Raw genomic sequence first — 22,542 nt, forward strand, 5'->3', positions numbered from 1 at the left:
AGGAGTTCATTACACTTGTTTATCTTCATTTTGCCTGTAACAGATGAAGAGCATAATGGCTTTGGCTTTCCTGGATGCCACAAACCCAGAAACATCCTAATGAAAAATAAATGTATTTACAGGGAGACGTCAAAACAGCCCAAGACAAGTCAAAGTAATGTGCCTACGTTGGGAACAAGTGCTTTTATTTCATCGCCCCTCCATGGCCTTCAAGCAGATCACGCAGCGGAGAGAGATAAATATTTTAAATAGCGACACTTCAGCGATGCACGGTTGTGCAAGACAGGGAATAATTAGAAAATAAATTACTTTTTTTTAGCACAGTAATTCCAAATGTTGAATGAATTAGATTACTTGACAAACTCCAGACCCATTTCAGTATCGAGGGTCCTATCCAAGGAGATACAGGGAACCTGGCCTTCAAGAAGAAGCCAAAATACAAATAAATGCAGCTTAGAGAAAGTGTTTAAGATCTGCCTGGCAACCTCCATAAATCTAAAAGATGGAAGGTTTCTTCTGGCCTCACACCAACAGTTTGGTCTAAAAATAAGTTCATCTTCCCGAGAGCAAAGGAGCCATCATCAACACAACACACTGACTGCACGCGTGTACCTCCTGCCCCCCACAACCACACACCGCTGCCTTGGGCAGGCACAGCCACACGGGTGAACAAAGGCTGTTGAACTTATTAATAGCCAAATCCCCTTCCGTAATCGACCCCGTGGAAGTTCACAGTGCCATCAGCCGACCTGCTGCGCCGAGCAAGGAGAGTTGTTGTTATTACTTGGAACAGTCTCTCCTTGCTTCATTTTTTTTGAAGACCATTTGCGTAGATGCAAATGTGTTTTCCCCCAATCCTGATTAATTATACAAATGTATGGCTATACAGGTTGAGATGAATATGCACACGTGCACTTTATTGTTGTGCTGACAGAGCACATCGCTTATTTGGGGAAAACAGAGATTTTCACTTGTTCCACTAAAGAAGATTATATAATCTCTCCTCCTTTGTCCCCTCTCTCTCTGCGTCTGATTTCTGATTTAACTTGTTGGATGGTTTTATACCTGACTTACACAGACATATGGAGACAGTCATTCATAAACTTCTGCAAACCATGGCTAGGATGCTTCTAGAGAAAAACCATTCAAATTCAAGAAAAAGTGCCTTAGTCTGTGCAGGGTTGTGTCTTCTCGATGTCGCTGTGTGGGCTATACAAACACGAACCTACCTCCCGTACAGGCACACACACCAGGCAACGCTGGTTAATTCAAGTTAATTGTTTAAGGACCTGCTAAAAAAAGCTATAAAGCTAGGGGCGATTTTGCCCACCAGCAGCTTTCAGTTACAATAAATCTATGCTAAGATAGAGCTAAGTGGGAAGCGTACTTACCAATTTAAACATGAGAAAACCCCTACAAATCCTAAGGAGTTGTCATTAGTCCCAAAAAAGCATTATAAAGCAGAGCAGGCATATCAGTAATTTTGGATGAAATATTTAAAAGCAACTGTGCAAGAACATGCGTGATGAAATCAGGAAATTGGATGTTTTAACACTAGACTGGAAAGAAAAGCTAGCGATATCTGCAACCTGAAATGCACAATGAAACCATCCAAAAATTAAATTGTGTGGTAGTTACATAATGTGAGACTTTTTTTTTAAATATGTTTTGAAATATGTTACTTAACTTGGGTTCTTAAACATTAATCACGATTGTTACGTTTTTGCTTAATACTATTAAAAGAAGTGAGAGTAGGAACTTTCAGTATGAAGATAACAATGAAATAACCACAGTTAATTTAAAAAAATAAAATTTTGAACTTTCGCATGATTCAATGAATTCTAACAAGAGTAGACAAATGGTACTAGTTTGTGAGAGGGCAGAATTGAGATTTCTTTTGTTTTTATCCAAGAACTCCTTAGCCTAAGAGAATTATACATCAAAAGAAGCATTCTTAATTGTGCAAATCCTGGGTTTAGAACTGACCATTGGAACTGCAATGCTCTGTTCAGACTGCACTGACGTGCGCTCTGAAACATCATTCACCTTAGAACAGTATTTCCCTGAAGAATATCCTTTGTTTTCAAAATTATTAAAAGAAAAAAAAAAGTAATCAAGTAGCCCAAGGAAGAATTTGCAATGCAATATTTGTTAGCACTTTGAAGTTAAGCATCAATCTCAAGCCATTTAAAAAAATGCTTTTAAAGGCAAGGCTACTACCACATAAAAGCTGGGGGAAGTAACAACAGCATAAAAGCTGAATTTGCAGCTGGTTTGTACCACTAGAGCAGCTGAAGTGAACTCATGAATCTGGCCTTTAATTTGTAATTGATTTTATGACTGTGCAGAAACACAGGTCTCTATGTAGGAGGAGACCAGGGAGAGAGCAGCCCTCCAGACTCGACACCTTCGTTTTCAGAGCTCCCCACTCAGCCCTTCAAGCCCCCGGCCACCGCCGCAGCGGCACGCAGCGGGGCGCAGCAGCTCTACCTTTAAAGGTTGTGGATAGGCGGCCTTCCACTGCACAAGTAGTCATGGCACACACCTCGTCTGCATCGGCCATGAGTCATTAGAACAAATGCATTGCACACAAGTTACCCGTAGAAGAGGTCTAACGTAACGTTAGACCCCACTTTGTAGGTGCTATGCTGCTGACTTGTTGTAGCCAAGTAATTAGATACAACAATCTTTAATAATTTAACCAAAGTATGACCTGGTTGCCTCAAATACAGCCTGTGCCAAGCTTTCAGTTACAGCTATGGAAAATTTGTCTTTGTTATCTTGTTATTATCATTTGGAACATAGAAAAAAACTAAGACAAATTCCTGAAAGGACCTGATAATTAATAATCAACCTTGTTCAGATTTGCTTATAGACTTTCAGAAAATTCCTTCATCCATAGTCCTAAGTACTACAAACTTCGATGCTATGCTACATTTTCACATTAAAAAGGCTATGAACTTAGATTTTAAATGAAATATTTCTAATTTCCCATAGTTTTGGTACAAGGGATCAGGATCTGTAGCTGTTGGCTAAAGCTTTGTACTGCAAGGGTGAAGTCAATGCCGTACAGCTAGGAACTATAGTGCCAGGAAGGTTTTTATTATTTATTTATTTATTATGTATGTATTTTTATAAGTCACCACCAGCCTTCAGTCCCTGGTGCTAGACGCAGAGCGCACCCGTAAGACACAGTAAGAGAGATGGTCCTACTGACATCTATCAACCATCACAGGTTTGTCTGAGCTGGCAGTGTACTTTGTTCAGGACACAGGGAAAAGCTGGTCTGCCTCCTTTTGCTTTAAAAAAGTGAGGAATAAATATAGAAGCCTTGGAAGGGTGCCTCGAGTTTGCTGCATTGCAATTGCCATAACAATTGGATTATGATCCTTATTTATCCTCATTGACAAAGTAATTGAGTTTGGTCAGCTGGATCTCTTCCCTTCCTCGGGGACGACAGATGGGTGACGCAGCCCCAGGTCTCCCAGGAAGGCAGCAGAGGTCCACCTCTGGCTGACACCCAGGGCCCTCCCTGGGATGGTTTGGACAATCCTGTTGATCCACCACTTGCCGAGTCCCTCTGGCTGCAGAAATTACAGCTGTGAGCTGCTCTTCAGAAGAGGTGGCAGAACAGATGCAAGAATGATTCCCCGGCACACCATGGACATGACACAGACCCATCCCAAATACTACAGCCTTCTGTTGAGCTGGAGCAAACGAAAGGTCAGAGATGAAGAGAGTCCCCCACCTCTCAGTTAACACCGTGCCGTGGAATTCCTCTGACGGGTCTAAAAGCTATCTAGATTTTCTAGACAAATGGCCAGACAGGCAGAAGAGCCCTAGATGACAAGTAAAAGAAATTATCTGCCACCAGAAACATTGGAGTTGCATGTATAATGGGTGGGGTGGCATAGGGGTGAAGATGGGTTTTGGGGTGGCAGAGGTAGAGGAAGGTTTGAACAAGAGTTCTAATATTCTTAGAGAAGACTTGTTCTGCCATAGTTTAGGGTGCCTCAATATTTGACCAGAACATCTTTAGGTAAATCCAAAGCATGGGAAAAATAAGCAGGAAAAAGCAATGACAAATGTGATCAAGCGGTAACAGTCAAAACAAAATCCAGCAGTCTCCTCCATGAGGTGTTACTCTATTATGGTATCATCTATATAGCAAAAGAGATGCAAAGAAAGAGAAGTAGGAGTAACAAGATTCCTAAAACGCCTCCAGACATCTCAAAGCATCAAGATGCCACTTGATAACAGCTAGCGTCAGGACAGGAGAAATGAATAGCAAAGAGGAAGGATTCGCTGGGGAGATACACCAGGACCAAACGCAACAAGCTTGAGACTGTAGCTACCGTAGTTGAACTCCTAAGTATCTGTTAGACAACAGACATATCTGAACAGGAGCCACCAGTGAGAATCAGAGGGTATGAGGCAACCATTGCTGTACCGCTCCTCTCCCTTCTGCTCCCAACGCTGCAAATACCATGAGCAGGAACTGCAATTTGAAGTACCTTCAGCTCACAGGTGCAATGCTCAGAGAAGGACATCTGAGGGAGAAGACAAACAAAAACCTGCTATACGGGGTAAGGGAGAAACTAGGAGGAACACTACACGTTTAGAAGAGAAGAGATCTGCAACATACGTATTATAAGACCATGGCAAAATAGATGGAAAGAAATACAGGAAATGTTCTACAGCACATACAAGCAGCACTAGAGATGTACCAGGACAAATGCAGAGAAATTATTACATACAGCTAACAGCGATCCACATTAGGAATGGTAGTACAAGAAAGATTACCTCCATCAAAGCCAAACCCTGGAGACCTTCTCAGGCTAATGTTTGTCCTCAACAGCTGTTCTTAAAGTCCTTATGAAATAGGGACACCTTTTATTACAGCACTGATTTGACTTCTGCTCAGTCTTTCATGAGAGAAATAACTAAAACTGAGGCAGACCACAACAACTAGAAGCAGCTTGAGCCTTAAACCCCCATTTAGAAGCTCTGGGGGGGAAAAAAAGACTTAAGCAAGTTCACGTGTGGTTTTTCCAAGGTTTGCTGGATCTCTATGAAGAGGGTTATAATAGCACATGAAGAAGCTGAAACTAGAAATCTGCCAAAATGTACTTTTCTATGAATACTAGCAAAAGTAGTGCAAAGCCCTGTTGTGCCCAAAGTTTTTCTTTACTCTTCGTTCAGGCCAATTTCTACCTATTGAGTGTCAACTTCAAAACATGAATTACAAAACACTCACAGTGTGCTTATTTTTCTTTTTGTTTCCTCTGAAAAATAACCAGTGTGCAATTTGTCCCTAGATTTTTCTGTGGTGGGTGTTACTAACATTCATCGAATGTGAATTTGGAAATCCTCAGCGCGGGAGGGAAGTCCATCAATATATTTCTGCACCAAGATCAAGGACCTACCCAGGCTCACAGAATAGGCTCAAGACAGAGACAGGACCCAGCCACAGATGTCCTGACCAACTACTTTCTACCTGAATCACAAATGTCCCTCCTTCCTTCTGCCAGCAAATCAGCTCAAGTTTGTGCCCTATCTGGACTAACTGAAGTTTCACAGACCTACTAATCCAGAAATAAATTTTCTATTTGTCATGAAATCCTAAACCAAATGCCATGCGAGGAAAAAAGGTCAAAAATCAAGTGGGATGTGCGATTCCTCCAGATGCAAGTGGCTTACTTGGATAACAAACAGCCCAGAAAGCTCTATGACATTCCCACACCATAGAAATGCTCAGATAAATGGTTCTGTCTACCTCATTATGGCAATAATAGGAAAGTCACTATGTGATTTTTCTCTTCAGTCTATTGCAAGGGTTAAAGCTACCCACAAAGTTTAGACTGTGATGTTGAGGGCTGTTCAGATGACAAGTTTTTTGTTCATTTCAGATTTGGGCTTGAGCACAAGTGTTATACACTACAACAGCAATAGTTTATTATTAATTGATTTTTTTCTCTATAATAGTTTCCCTTTAGAAAACAATTTTTGCCTTCTGATGAAATATGTAGACATGTGCACTATAACTGCATGTCATTCGTTCCCAAAAAAACAATAATCCAGCATGGAATATAAAATTTGCAAGTTAACAGGGACCTACACTTCTTCGAGGTTTTTGTTTTGTTTCTCCTTTTTTAAACCAGTCAATGAGCCACTTCTAAATGTAACAAATCTTGTTAATGAGAAACTCACATTGAAAAAAAATTATATTCTACCCTTCTGTATTTTAGTACAACGTGCTTCTCTTGTGCACGTCCTCCCAATTTCCCCTTGTCCATTTTCAAAAGGATTCATCCACATGCTTGCACTCTGGAAACACTAAGAGCACATTTAAATGGAGGATGGACAGCTATTATCGTCATCAATATCTATGCAACCAGTAATTTCAGTAAATCAAATCTCCAGCCCCAAAGCATTGCTTTTTAATCACAGGGACCACAGAGAATTTTTATTCTGTTCAACGCAGAGGTGCTGAACGACTTGCCCGATGTTTTTTTCCTTTGAAGCACAGTGCGCAAAATAAACCAGTGGAGAGAGACTTGGATTACCAGACCAAACTGCCTAAATTCTTACTTTTCCTCCTGCTTTGTTCTGCATGTGGTCAAGTGACCGCAGGACATCCTGGGCACAGAGGGCTGCAACTGAGGCACCAGAAAGATTCCTGCATATATGGCATTACAGCATATTGCCAGAGCAAACCAGCTGCTGAAGTGAAGAATTCAGCTTTACCCCTACCACACATCTGAAAGTTATTTGCAGATGGATTTTTACAGGTTGATTTGTTATTCCAAATCATATGGTAAGGTGCTTTTGCCAATACTTCAGCTTATCCATGTTGCAGACTATGGTTCCTGGATGCTCGTGAACTGAGTGACAAGGCTCTGGAGGTGCCCTCTGCAGTGTCACATAAGACCATCTCTACCATCTGGCTGAAGAAATCCAAGAAGCAAAAACTGACACACTGGTCTTGCCAAAAAACCAACCAACCAACAAACCCCAAGAAAACAAAACCAACCCCCCCACACTTCACATGAAGCACCTGCAAGTGGACTCTGATAAAATCAACCTGTAGCTTTATTCAGACAGGTGGAGCTTGTTCAAATAAGTGCCTAGACAAATACATTCAGTGTTAACTGAAAATGTCAGGGCACCACAAATTCAAGCATCTAACTTTCACCACTTCCAGCACAGCAGTGGCACTCAGGAGAAAGCTCACAGTCAAATAGAAATACAGTATCTGTAGTAAAATATATACAAAATTACCGGGAAAGTAATTGCTTTTGGTATAAACGGTCGTCTTCAAAGTTTTCTCTAGCATAGAAGTCCCTTCAAAAAGAACAAGAATAAATTTACTGCATGTGAATTTATTCAAAGCTAGTAGACTCAATATAATGAAATCCTCCTAAGTAAATATCTGATAAAGAAGCAAATGCTTAGCACTCGACCCCAGGAGCTGGGATTTCTTGACACGCAGCTGTAATGCAAAGCAGCAGGAACCTCAGGACTGCTGGCACAGAGGAGTCGAGCAAGGAAAATTCTGAACAGAAGAGGGCTTGACCCCTGGAGGCACCAAGGCAGATGGCATGGTGCATGGAGCCACGAAGGGGCCAGGACAGCACACACCTCAGTTCCCAAGCTGACTGAAGCTACCAGTGCTACGAGAAGATGTTCTCCTTTCTCTGCAGGGCACTCTGCAAAAGCCCCCTAACTCACAATCTGTGCTGTACCCTTCCTTTGCCAAGAGCCACGAGAGACCCTGCATGCATCTAGAATGATGATTTTTGCTGAGCTTTCCCCCAGACTTCTTTGTCCTGTTGCCCTAGATGTGAGTAGCAGCACACTTTGGTTTTGCCTACACAGTCAGATGCTCCTTGTAAGAAGAACTGTGTTAGTCTGTTAAGTAAGAGAGGAAAAGAAGGTGGCATTCAGTTGCATCAAAGGATCTTCACTCCCGTGACACTTAAACCTTGTCCAGAGCGTTGTCTCTCTGTTACCAGACACCCCACCGGCTCAGGAGCTGAAGGGCCTTGGTGTCCTGGCAAGGCTAAGTACCCTACTCTGCCATTCAGTGGGCTCCCTTGTCCTTAGGATGGGACTCCCTCTGCCACAGATCCTCCCACATCCCAGCTTCACGGTGTATCACTGCTCATACAACAAACACTGCAGGAGTCCTGTTGGTTATGGGCGATAGCTGGGGTGGCAAACCCTGCTCCTGTAGAAGTAAACGAGACCAAGGGCCAAACCCATGGTGACCACTTTCCTTGTATGACACGTCATAGAAGATGAAATGCAAAAGCTCTCTGAATTCACGTTATCTCTGCATACAGCGTGTCACTTAGTTGCCCAGAAAAGCCTCTTGGAGAAGCGCACGGGAAGTTTTCCCATGAAAAATGACACTGCTCAAAGTCTTTTCTAGCTAGAAACCACTCAACGGTATCTATCACTACTGACATCTGGGACATAAGCTTCAAAGCAGTTAATTTACAATTTTAGCTAGAGCCAGTTTCCTATAGAAATTGATATCCAAAGTAGATATTGTTATTCCAGAAAGCAGAATCATTAGAAGAGGAAAAAGGTAAAGCAGCAGCCCATGCAGTAATTACAGAGAGCACTGCTGCCACGCCGTGCATCAACTCTGCCAGCACTCAGGTCACAGTCGCTTCTAGTGCAAACCTTCGGCTACCCCTGTCTGTATGAACACCCACACTCTGACCCTCCTCCCGAGTGCTGGTGCCCATTTATCGCCCTCCACGTGACCTCACATCAGACAGGTGGGATGGTGCAGTCCTACGGTGTGGAAGGACCACTCTGTCATGGACCACATACGTGAGTGTTTCTCCTACAGTACCCAGACCTGCCAAAGCTGCATTTAGGATTGCTGATGACCCCCTCTCTGGCCTCCCACATTACTGGACTTTTAAGGCAATGCTTCTACAAGCTATTCTACAAGATACTGCAATGCTTCTGAAAGCTAATTATGAACAACCACCAAGACAGGCTCCCAGCTAGGTCCCAAGCCAGAAAAATAAAGCTTGTGTGCATATCTGTTGGTACAACTGCAGATCACCTTTAGCACTGAGCTCAGGCTTCTCAGCTGTGCTAATTAATTGCTTAAGGAGTTCTCACCATCTCACCATGACGCAGAGCGAGCAGCCATTCACACTCCTCCACTCACTGCCGCAGTCACATTACCTGCTCTGTCTCAAGGACCTACTAAGGCTGGTCTCCCCATCTGTCCCTTTTGCAGACACCACGCACCCCGGCTCTGCCTCTGCAAGCAGTAACTGTAAAGAGTCAATTCACGGTAAGACTTTAGAAGCAAATGCTTCCTCTGTCCTCATCGCTTCCCCACCTCTGTCACCCCAGCAGTTAGCAGGAGCTTCAATCCACCTGCAGGGTTTCTAACCACACTGACAGTCTTGGGGCAAGGCTGGTTTCTTAGCCTGGTGTCCCACCTCCATTTGGCACTTGCAGTTGCTGAGAACACGCACAAGGACCTTCCGCCTAACACACAGCTTCCCCCAGATACTTGTTTACTGAATTCAGAGTCCTGATCCCTACCATACCCATATAAATCTTGTGGTGACAGACAACAGAAAAAACCCTGCTAAACCCCCCAAAATCTGCTGCAATAAGGCCCCTGGAGGGGCTGAATAACTCCATTACATCATTTGTCTGTGAATCCTTTCCCCAATCCTTTCCAGTGGCTCCAGTACTCTTTCCAGTCCATGAGGCTAGGACCCATGATAACCCTAATACTACAAGCTAAAAGCATATGGTTTCCCCCTGCTAACACCATTCCTGGGGATGCCCACAGGCAGCAAAAGACCTGTAAAAAGATTCCACAGTCCTATCAAGCGGGGCCTGGTCCAGAAGTCACATGCCACTTTACAGGCTGACAGGTGGACACCCCATGTAAAACTAAAATCAACCCTATTTTGTGACTGCGCCTGGGCAGTAACTAGCTTTTGTTTAAAAACTGCTACCCTCATTTCCCAGCCTTGCCTTCAGAGTTGTATGAAGAACAGTGCTGGTTATTTTTAAAAAGGTGAACCAACGCTAATTCAAAGTTGACGGTAACTTAATGACTCCCATCAGCACGTCTGCCCAGAGCAGACCAGCGACCTCAAGGCAGTGTCCAACTGAAGGGCATTCACATCGCCGTAGGCGCAGTCGCAGCAGGGGCTACCCACCGTAGCACACCTTCCACATATATAGGTATCTTCTTCTGCCAACAGGAATGGTTGTAACTTGCACGGGATATCAGCATATGTTTTAGAAATGAATCATATTGTAACCAATATGTTAGGAAGACAGGCCAGACTCCTGGAAGAGTGAGGCTAGGAGATGGTTTCTGCTAGCAGAGTGCTTTCAGTTTGAGGTTTGCATTGAAGTTGTTATATCTACAGCTGTGATAAAAAATCCTTCTTTAATACTGTTTTGCAATAGCAGGAAAAGCCTGATTCCTTATTGAGTTGTGTAAGCAGAGAGGCAAATTCTAGAAGTGCCAAAAAACTGCAATTCCCTACCCTCTTTTGGGTTGCTGCAGGTCAAGGTGGAAGTACAATGGCAAGTACGTTTGCCCTGATGCTGCATTTGCTCTGTGGGTAAACAGAGACCATCTACTCCCCGGGCTGTCATTCGGGCATCTTTCATGACCACTAAACTCGCTTTTAAAAGAGAAAGGAGGTTTTATTAGAAAGGTAGTGGACAATCCAAATGTCAGAGTGAAAAATCCAGAGGAAGGTTAAGGATTTTGGGTTTTTTGGTTGGTTTTTTTTTTGATACACAGCCACTGGAGGTGAATGAAAACACCAGAGCGTTTTGATCTGGTTGTTTTTTTTTTTGATACAGCTGCACTGGAGGTGAATGAACACCAGAGCGTTTTGATCTCCTGGCTGGTTTCAATAAATGTTGCACTCCCAGGCACCCAAGGGACTGCTGTGGTTTGTCAAAACCAATTAATTTTCTTCCACAGAATGCTTCAGGCACCTCAGAATGTCGTTCGAGAGCTAGCACGCATCTAAGGAGGAGGGAAAGCTAGCAAGCAACTGCTGCTCGGGCTCTGCATCAGGAGCACACCCCTCCAAACTCACACTCACCAACAGCACAGGCAAGGCAAGAACGAAGGCGTACCACCTGGTCATGGGAGGGAGCCGAGGGCAGAGCCAAGGAGAAAATACCACGTTATAACCCCTATGAATATAAACAAGAAGCTGCCACTTGTGAAACATGCCAGAAATAAGTTTCCTAAGGGAGAATTCAAAGCTGAAAGTTTGTCTCTCTCACTTGTATTTCCTAGGATCCATTGCCCAGTGCTAACAGATGTAGTAATGAGCCAGAAGTGACAAACTGAACAGCTGTTATTAAGGAAGATGTTTGGAAGATAAGCCTTGGAGTCAGGATTCACAGGTTCCCACCCCAGCCCTCCATCAGCCTCACCGTGCAGAGTAAGGATTTCCCTCGCCTCAGCCTCAGTTTACCTACTTACAGCGGACAGACTGTAATGTTTTCTTTCTCTTCTGTACTGAAACGTGAGAGCAAACTTATTTGCAAGTAATTTTAATAATTAGCCATGAAATGCACTAGATGTAAGCACGGTATTATCATGTTAGGATTTCTTTTTCAATGAACACCAAGACACTGAGAGTTTAAGAATACATTGGAGCTATCATTTATACTCAGAATCAGGCATACACTGTATAGATGCTATGAATACTCCCTATATAGATACCTCATGTCAAATAATTATCACTGGATGTAAAGTAGCCATCTTTTCCCTTCTACAAAAGGCAGGGATGGAGAAGAATGTTTTTCTTGCATGCTAGCACTCTGCAAAGGGGGCAGAAGACAAAAGACAGTTTGAATTTTAAACATTTTGTCTTGAGCACCGTAGGGTCACAGGCAAATCCCTGTTACAGCAGGAAACAGAAACAACAGCCGATGTTCCCCACAAGCACTACAGTGAGGCCCAATGTACTCACAATGCCCAGGGGAACCGGGAACCAAGGCTCCTTTCAAGATCCCAGGTCCCTAATCTCAGGTCCAGTGTCATCCTTGCTGGACCACTGACAAAAACAGAAACAAAGAACTTCCAAAATTAAAAATGACGGCATGCTGAGCAGTGAAGTGAGCTTTACAGTGTAACAAATCTTTAGAAGAACAAGGAATAAATCCGCCTTTCTTTTTCTGTTCACCAACCATGGTATCTTCAATGACCTACTTGTTTTTAAAAGTAATCCAACATTTACCATTAGAATCTTCTTTGCTCCTCAAGTCACATAAACCCCCTGCTGTCTCCTCTTTCTCTGTTTACCTGGCCTTACAGTCACAGCAGGGAACTGAATATCTGCTCCCTGCCTCCTAGCTACAAGCAAGGCTACTTGGGCATCCAACAGATGATAACTAATGCTACTGCTTAAATAATCCCTAGAATGCCTCCTCTGACACCTACAAATATCTAGATCCTGCCACCAGTCCAAGACACATCACCCAGACATTTAGGAAACTGCCCTGATAGAAATAGCCGTGCCTCTCATCCACAGCATCTCTTTGCACAGGCAAATCCCATGTTTCATTCAGACAGGATTTTTCTCAGTGCTCTTACTTACTATTTAATATTTATACTATGGTCAGTGTCCAAAAAGCATGACGCTATTGGTTATGGTAGGTGCTGAACAAACACATACTAAATCTGTCTTGGACACTTAGAGGTGTGAAAGGTCAGTTAGAAAAAGGAAAAAAGTCGATAAAATCTGAAGCCCAGTGAATAACTGAATCACAAGAACCAGATACAAATAGAAACTCCTCAAAATGAAACAAAAATCCTCCAAAATATATCAAAACAAAGAGGAGATGCTCCACTTACATCAGTTGGCACTGATCAGCCCGAGAGCAACAGAAGGGAGAGGAGAATCCATAACCATTAGCATCACCTTCCTGCTACACTTCCTCCTTAGCCTGTTCATCTTCCTTTCTCCCTTCATTCCCTCTGCTTTGGATACGACCTCTCAAACTATGAGAGGGCCTGGCTTATACCTAAGACACAAAAGAGTGTGGGTTTTTTTCTAGCTCCCTGTATGCAGCATCGTCAAAGTTAGCTGCAAAGGATACAAGTGTTGGAAAGCTATAGAACCCTGAAGGTTACCAAAACCTGGAGTCTCCCAAGAGGCAGTTCCTCCCGAAAGCAGAGCCGTCTCTTTCCATAAAGCAACAGCAAAGCACAGCTTTAATCATAGCACAGTTCCCCAGTCTTTGAGCAAAGCTGTCCGATATAAGCACATCACCTGGACTTCAACGAGGAAGATAAGGCTGATCTAATATCAGACTCCACTCACTCTCCCTCCCTTACAACAATATTTTAACTCTAAATAACTAAAAGGAAATAAGTACCTATAAAACCAGCAGAATCATTGAAGACCAACAGGTCAGCATGGCTGGGTGTTTGAAATAAGGGGCCCACTCAAGTTATTCACATCGGATGCCAAAGGTGATCTGTTGTAATGAGAAACGATAAATATGCTCACTTAACAGGCACGTCGCGTCGCAGCTGCAATCTACCAGGTTGAAGCCACACCAGGACATAAAAACCACAACTGTGCCCTGGACAAGTCACCTCCTCTGTGTTCTCCCCACCCTCCCAAGCCTTCCTGCATTTCTACGTACAGAACAAAGGAGACATGACACATCTTATCGCTTCTTCCATACAATAACTCGGAGTATTGAATGACAGCTTCCTTCTTTAAACCTTTTAGTACAACTGCGTGTTTCAGCGCTCACAGTTGCAGGCTCCTCCACAGTCCGGTATTTGGAAGCGATTGATCAGCCGCACGAAAACCAGGATTTGGTAGTGTCCCGTAGCAAGCGTTTGCTTGACAAACCTACCAGGCAGAGAAATGCGTACTCCGCAGCCTGCGGCATTTCAAGTTGAGGGGGCACTTACAGCCTATAAATAATATTTAAAATCTGAAACGATGGTGGAATACGCATACATATTTCCTGTTGTTTTGTATCTTGATCAGCGATAGAGTTGCAGTTTTGGTTATCAGGCCTGCTCATAGGAGACTGAATCCCAGGCTATATCAATTCCCCTGTGAATGTAAAAGAAAAGAACCATCTGGAGAGAATAATAAGACAATTAACTTCCCATTAAAGAATAATCTATGTGTGTTTTTAAGGAGGCAAACTTTAATGATCTCCACCTAATTATTCATCCTGCATTTTGGCAGGGTTGGGTTGCTTTGTTTTTAAATGCAGTCTGAAGGTAACGATTTAGCCAGGAATGGACATGGGGACCACACAGGCTCCTTCAGGCAGGGGCAGGACAACCTGACTGAGAGAGGTTTCCAGAAACATCAACCAAGGTCTCATCGTTCCCATGGGTTCATATGGCTGTGTAATGGCAACACCATCAATTCTAAGAGTTTCACTGAATATTCATGAGGATCTTACAGACGTGGTTGTTGACTGGTTTGCTACATCAGCTACGTTTTTGGACATGAAGTGCAGAGCAGTGCACTCAGGAGGTGCAAGCACCTGAACATCAGTCTGTTCAATGAGTGCTGGGCTCATTTAACTTGTCACCGACAGCAATATAAATCAGAAATTACTCCATAAAACTCAACAGCAATCCCCTCTGATTTTGCTAACTCACCAACTAGCTGCAAGTGTGTTATCTTTACAAAGTAATTCTGTAAAGTGAAAAGGTTCAAAGCAAGGGCTTTAAGGACTATTACTATGCCTGTTACCCTTCTAAACACATACCCCTCTAAGGACCCGCTGGCTGTACACATGATGGAGAACAGTCCAGACTGCACCACGCGTTCGTTATACAGACTTGCTCAGCTTAACCACCTGCCTCAGTTTCCCAGTGGATAATACTAATGAGCTAGTAAGTGTGCATGTCTGCACTTCATTCCAGTTTACATAGTGCTTTCCAGCCAAGGCTCTCAAACATTTGGAAAAGACCAAATATAGTTTAAGCTAAAATTAACTGGAACATAAATACCAGAATTCAACCACTCAGATCACTCCCTTAAAAAACCTACCTGGGACTCTGGGCTTTCCAGCATGAGAACTCGCACACTAAAGAGCTGGTAAATAGTGAGATAGTGCCCAGGCAACCCTTTGCTAATATTTATTGACCAACTGATTGAGATCAGGCTCTGCGATACAGTGCAGGCAAATTTATTCCGCACCCCCCACCCCTGCAAGCTACTAAGTTTTATGATCTGAAAAAGTCATTTAAAAAAACCCATGAATCTGGCACACAAACTAACAAACTAGTCACACCTGAGTCCTGCTGGAAGAATCCCTGCCTCAGCTTTCAAATGTTGCAGAACATTTTAATTCACAGCTTCTGCATAAATAGAGCAAGTTTTGAGCCTAAGAGTCTAAGGCATTTTAGCCTCTCAGACTTCTAGCCTGCTCTTCCCCTACAACTGTAAGAGCCCATCTTTCTCCATTAAATATATATATATACACACACATATATGCACACCCCAATCTCTCAAAGCAGGGCTCCTGCATCTGCCAACAGGCTGCACACTGCATCAGCACAATGGCTCTGGTGCAGGATCTGCACCACCCACTGGAAAGAATTTAGCGAGGGGTGCTAACGTCACACACTGAGCAGCCACATACAGCTATAAATTATTCATACACATTACTCTAATTATGCAAATGTACTAAAAGCTGGAGCATATGTTTCCCTGACATCTCCCAGTACAGATACAATATGGTTCTAGTAGAGAGAAAGAGTGAGAAGTAAGACGATGGGTGTAAGGGGGCTAACGATGGCAGACGCTGGCCCATGCAAAGGGTGACAGAGGATCTCCCTTCTCCAACCGAGCTGCTGTAAGGTTAAGGACATTTAAATGCTCCTCCTTGATAATACATTGTTGGCTTTGCACTCAGTGCTGAACAGAGTGCTGAGGCTGCTGAACGGCCCAGGCAGATTAAAATAAACCCAAGCAGTTTGGAACAGGAATGTGTTTATCTGGCATCGCACACTTCCTCTTATCAAACATGAGGAGCAGGGGAGGGCACAGCAATGGTGTGCGGAAGCAGGCTGTGTGCACACTGGTAGGAGAGGGGGAGGGAAAAGGGGGAGAGGAACAGCAAGGATTAGACAGATAATGCATGAGCTTGGGAATCAAGAGCATGGAGCTCTTGGAACCAACTGCATGGAACCATCATCTCACTGGGATACACAGACTATACTCTTGGTCAGCCCCCAGATGGGCACTAGCTGTCGGAAAACTCAATTAAGTCCTTTCTCCCTTGCGGCATTTGGAAGAAGGCAAGCATTCAGCACTGCTGTAGCACAAGCAGCTGGCTGTGTGTGTTGCCCAAGCTTTGGGCTCAAACTCCTTCTCTGAACTCTGTCGAGCGCAGTGCAGTCACTGGGCATTACTCATCTCCCACTCCAGAGGCTGGGGCTGACTCCTCAGAAGGAAAAGGCCAGATGCACTCTGTTATGGTGTTTTGAAGTCCAAACTGTGGATTATGGTACTGGATTGAATATCAGAAGATTAGCACCTTATTCCCAACTCTGCCATGCCTAAGGACCACATCACTGTCCTTCTGTAAATGCCCAGTCCATCTGGAAAAGCCCTTTGTAAGCAGACATGCTCCTCAGACACTGCCTGCAGAGAACTGTGCAGGGGGGCTCTGATTCTCTAGCATCGTTCATTTTAAATCCCATAAACACTTTCCAAAATCTCCAGCCCTCCTGAATGACGAGGTGACTGTTTCTATACCCAGAGAAAACAAAAGAGCAAATTAAACATCATGTAGTACCACAGCTACTTGGAAGATCTAGGCTGTGTTACTATTACGCCAGTAGTTACCCAAGATCAAAAAAGTTGAACAGAAAACCTTGGCAGCTCCTTTGATAAGAGCATGTCTTACCTCCTAGTGCTGGCGTTAAAGAAACTCTCCAGCTCTGTACCAGCAGTCCTGTAAGGGATGCACTCACACAGCCATGTGAAACAGTACTGCAGAGACCCCATCACAGGAGAGTCCTAGTGACTGCAGCAATATACAAGGATACAAGGTGGATGTCACTTCAGCTCTTCAGATCCAAGCCAAAAAACTCTGCTAGTATACTTTTTTTAATCCAAGTTCTTGTTTGTGCACAACTCAACCACAGGTCCTCACCTGTGGCTGCCTCAACTCAAGGATGGCCACGCTTTGAAAACAAAAGGTGATGTTATCAGAGAAGCAATGCTGAGCAGAAGGGACAGGCAGGCTGCAGGTGATGCTGCGAGGCAGACAAAGGTGGGGACGCCTGCGCAGATCCTGGTCACTCTGCCTCAAGCCCTGGCCAGCAGGATTTGTCCTTCCCTTTCACAAAAGACCAGATGAATGAACAGCAGCACTTCTGCCAGGCAGAGATGCCAAACTGGCAAAACAAAGCTGAGAAAACAGCACAAGATAACAAGCAAGAATAAAAGATAGAGAAATGAAAAATCCACTGAAGTAAAATAAGATGTTGATTACAAGGACCAAATCCAGCCACGTCTGCTCTGCCACATTCAGCAAAGCCCTTGTGGGCAGCAGGCTGCATCCCGAAGGGCACCCGCTCCCTGGGCTCATCCTCCTTTCCATGCAGTCACACGTGCTGAGGACCAAGCACAGCTCATGCAGCAGCTCGCTGCCTGCCCAGCTCTGCCAGCAAGCTGCTCACCATGCCCCACCCTGGGCTCAGGTTTGGGGCCATCTGGTCCTTTATGGACTGGGTGTTGCCTCACCACCAAGGCCAGCAGCATCCGTATCTTCCAGTCACATGCCGGTGAGGCAGATCCAGACATTACCTCTTGACTTCCGTCAATAGCCCGGAGGAAAGGGCAGGAGGGTGCAAAACCAGCTTGCCGGACTTGAAGCTCTGTTCATCCAAACCACTGAGAGAAGAGCGGGTGCAGTACGGGTCCGGCTCTGCCACCCACCCCACCCCTGCTAAAGCCTGTCTGCCGGACAGGGAAAGGCTGCATCGCCAGTGTGCAACGCCTCCGGGCGAGTGCTCATCCCCGCTACTGAAGCAGTCCTCAGGAAGGACAGCCAGAGAGAAGAGCAGAAAGGAAGACAGCGCAGAAAAGGGGGCTCAGCACTTACACTGCTTAGTTTTTTCCCTATCTCATTCTGAAGGCTCCGGCTTCCTCAGTAATTTTTAGCAAAGAAACAAGCCCATTAACAGGCAGCTACAGATAAAAAGGTACTAGAGGAGGAGGAGATGGTGTGACCAGCTAGCTGCTCACCTCAGGAGACATAGGATCAAACACAATTTAGGTAACAAGCCAGAGGAGACTTGCAACCTCAGCCTCGCTATCCAGCAAGGAAGGTTTAACACAACATCCAGGGGAGCTGCTCAGCGAGGCACAAAACCCAGTGGCACACACGGCTCTGCTGCCGTATCAGGACACGGGTAGGCTGGGAACAGGGCTGCACCAGCACAGGAAATCTCTCTCAACCACAAAGTCTACCCTGGAGCAGGTTTTGCAACATGAAGAAACCATCTAGGCTGGAAACACAACAAATTTGTCTACTTTTGACTACAGTCAACAACTTACTTGTGCCAAAACACTAGAAGAAACAGAAATTTAGTGCAAGTGTAGCAGGAAATGTCAAAACCAAACATTTTATTGTCCTGCAAAGTGATGAAGAGTCCACTGTAGCCACAAAGAAAGTCACTAACAGAAAAAGAATAGAAGTCAGGGAGTTGGATTTTTAGTGTAATATTCCTCATTCTAGAATAAAATTATTTAAAGAATTTCAACCTATTCAGCTAGCATTTTAGGGTTCCATGTATCATTGTGCCAGTCAGAGTTAAATTAACAATGATTTGTGCTCTCAGTTATTTCTGGTGAGCTACAAGGGAGGCGAGGACAGAGAGGCAAAGCAACACGCCCTAATCTCCGAGTGCTGGGATTTGTTTTGAGGCACACCGGGAGCAACCGGCCAGCCAACACAGTGCTGCACCACAAGCAGCCAGAGGGCTGAACGCTGACTTCACTGGGCAGAGAATCAACCCGGCAAGGCCACCGTCCTCCCTACAGCCCCGAGCCCACAGCATTCAGATATGCATGTAGCCCGACCACAGCCAGTCTGACTGACGGGGAGATCTGCACTTCAGTGTTTTCAAGGTCTGGACTTCAGGAGAGAAATGAGGTGGTGTCTCACAGCTGAAAGGCAAGCCCCTGGCACGACACCCCTTTGCATCTCAGAGCTTCTCACCCTCTTCTGTAATTGCTACAGAAAAACACTCCATTTGAGCAAAGAAGCATCTGAATGGCGTAAGCTTGGATAATCTCCCCGGGGGAAGCATACGAGATGACTGCCTGTTCACCCTGCAGGAGAGGAGGGAAGTAGGGGCATTTGACATTTAGTACCCCAACTCTAGGAAATGACTGAAGAGTTAAAATAAAAATCATTCTTGGGTGGGCAGCACTCCAGCAAGATAAAATATTCAGCACTGTTATGTTCCTGGACACCATATTTCTGACAATAAATTTCATGCCTCATATGCCACAACAGTTATACGATGTCAGTCAATAACCAAAGAACAGGTCCACATCCTTTCACAGCAACCCAAGAAAAAAAATATTCCTAAGTAAACCTGACAAACCTCAGAGGAGGGTATTTTTATTATTATTTACTGGTCTGTCACTTTGATAGTCAGGCCTGAATTGGAAAGGGAAGATCCATTTCTGGCATGGCACACACCCCCAGTGCTCACAGGCTTCATAGACCCATGAGAGCTGGCAGTGGGACCCATCATCTGCACGGCAGACCCCAGCGAGTTCAGAAGGAAAACTTTTGTCTTCGGTGACACTGGAGCACTTTTTCTCCTACTTCTAATACCACTCCCTATGCACTATGTACCAGAAGTCCCCCTCTGCAGACACTTTGAATGTCCCAGGTTAACATGGCAACCCCAAAGAACATCAGCAAGTTTTGGCAAAAAACAGGCTCTACTTGCCCCATTTTTCTTTATCCTTCCTGCCCCACATGGACCAATTCTTGCTTAATAATAAACCTTCCCGAGAAATCCCAGTGGGTGGGATTCACTTCCAGCTAGATGGACATTTCAGCTCCCACTGCTCCTCAGGCAGTGTCCTTCCCTTCTCCCCTGAGCCTGCTCGCTCTGTGTCGGGGTGCACCACAGCTCTGTGGGTTGGCGCTGGACTCCAACACCTGCATCCTGGTTGCAAGCCAGCACGACAACGGAGCAAGGTGAGCTACAAAGTCCAAGTCGTGCCCGGATAGCACCCTTCAGAAGGGAAGCATGGACCAAGTCCCAACCTTAAGAATTAGTTGCCACCCTCTAAATTTCAAGTGTGGGTGCAGCAGAATGTGGATTTTTTAATTATTTTTTTATCCATGTCTCAGAGTTACTGTAGTCTCAGGGCTACAGTACCACTTTATGACATTAAACAGCTCCCATACTGCAACCCAGATGAACCTGTATGCAACTGGCGGGTAAGAGGAACCCCTGCGAGTACAGCTCTGAGTTCTTCAGGATGAAGCACCCTGTGCTATTTCACATCAGTGAAGCTATGCTAGTTTGCACTAGCAAGTGATGTGGTCATTAAGTGTCATTCACCTGATATTGCATTTATGAATCAAACCTGAACTCCACATCCCAAGTTTCCACCTGGAGATCCACAGACAGCCTCTACCAGTTCTTTCTGGTGTTTTAACAGCTGCGTGTTGGAATTTGCAGTAGCTCATTTCTTGGCTGCAGGTGGTTTATGCATTCATCAGATACAATCACGCACAGCTCCCTCCCTTCACAAGAAGGTTCCAAAACAGATTTCAAAAAACCCCTTCAATCCCTCTGTAGTCAGCTTATCTGGTATGAATCCATTAAAGTGGTGCACTATGTTCTATCAGAAGAATTAAACAGAAAAAGTGGGAAGCTCTCTTACCTGTAATTGACTGACTGGCCAATAGGAGTCAAGTGTTGGCAAATTGGAGGTGTAATTTCTATTTAATTATGGCATTAAAAAAATTACACGATATACCTATTTAACATGCAAAGGAGCAAAATTAAAGCTAATAAGAACAAATTGTAAGAGAGGACATGTACAAAATGTAGTGGCAGTCTTTTTTTTCCTTCAAATGTGCTCTGCTAAAGAGTATGCTGGCTGTTGCATCTATGTATTGCCTGGAAAACTTGCATCCCCAGCTCTGATTCTAAGACCCTGCCAACATGCAAAACTGCATTGCACAAATGCATGGATACAATCAAAAATATTTGTTAAAACCAAAGCGGTGTATATGCTTTTCATGCTGCACATGAAGTTTATATCAATCCAGTTGAAATGAATGCAAGCAAAGCCCAGATACACTATTCTAGAGCTCAAATATGAACATGAACGAATGGATGAACTACGAAGAGTTTTGCAAGCCTTCAGTTAAACTCATTTTAAAATGCATTTAAAAGAAAATAGTGCAACTTCCATGTTTAGACAATGGGTTACAACCGACAGTATAAAACATGAATGGTTCTGTTGAAGCCAGTAGAGGTACTAGTGTAAGACAGACAGTAAGAGGCTCATAAATCTTCGGCATCTGAGAAGAACACGCCACTGCCATGAGAAAACACAAATACCCCATGCTTTTTTTCTGGGGCGACATATTTATCATGCTAGAGAAGCCTATTTTCTTTAGATTAACACCATAACCCTGACTTCAAGTTATTCAATTTCAAAACAGCTAGTCAGCACAACAGTGTTGGGAAAGGGAAACTGGGTCTTACTGGGAAGAGGAAACAGGGAGGGTCTTAAAGACCCTTTGATCCACAAATCTAATAAACCATGACGAAGCCGTTCTGTAACTGCCCTAACCCAACCCAGAGCACTGCTGCCAGGAAAAGAGGAGGTCCGGCTTCCATAGCCTGCCATACCCGGGCCATGGTGCTAAGTCAGGGAGCAGGAGGCAGATGCCAGCATCAGTAACAGGGTTTTGTTTTGTGCACTTGGAAACAGAAGCCAAACAAGAATTACAGTTCTACCTGCAATGTGTATTTAAAAACACAGAGCTTCCAACAGCTAGTCGAATTATCCTTTGAACATTTCCTGCTTTGTCAACAGAAGTTTAAAATTAAAACACAAATTAAACTACCTTCAGTCCCTGGAGGAAAGGTTAGTTGGATTTAAGATGCGTTTAGTGTGTCATATAGAAAAAAACCCCACAGGTACATGCTCAGATAGCAGTGACACGCAGCCCGAGAGACAGACAGATACAAAACACACTCACTCCCACACACTCGATAAATACATCAAACTGACCAGCAACCAGAAGCACAGCCAGCCATGACCCTGCACATGGAATGAGCCAAGAGGGTGACTTATTGCAAGTGTTCACACAGGTGATTTCTGCAGATGAGAACATTCATTGCCACGAAGAAGGCAGCACAGGTAAAAGACAGACAGCTTACCCCTCTGAGCTGCTGGACTCCACCAAATATCCTCATCACTCCATCAATCTCCTGCTCCAGCCTCCTGGCCCAGTACTGCATAC

At 44.3% G+C, this 22,542-nt stretch overlaps 1 protein-coding gene across 1 annotated transcript in view; it reads right to left on the reverse strand.

Annotated features, from left to right (window-relative positions):
• CACNA2D2 (calcium channel, voltage-dependent, alpha 2/delta subunit 2) overlaps positions 1–22,540 on the reverse strand; it is a 207,819-nt gene extending 185,279 nt beyond the window's left edge. The window contains exon 1 of the mRNA XM_009321864.1: positions 22,460–22,540. Coding sequence (XP_009320139.1) covers positions 22,460–22,540 — 81 coding nt within the window. The remainder of the gene's footprint in view (positions 1–22,459) is intronic.
• Positions 22,541–22,542: the final 2 nt, after the last annotated feature.

Source organism: Pygoscelis adeliae, unplaced genomic scaffold (assembly GCF_000699105.1).
Source record: "Pygoscelis adeliae isolate BGI_AS28 unplaced genomic scaffold, ASM69910v1 Scaffold94, whole genome shotgun sequence".
NCBI classification, from domain to species: domain Eukaryota; kingdom Metazoa; phylum Chordata; class Aves; order Sphenisciformes; family Spheniscidae; genus Pygoscelis; species Pygoscelis adeliae.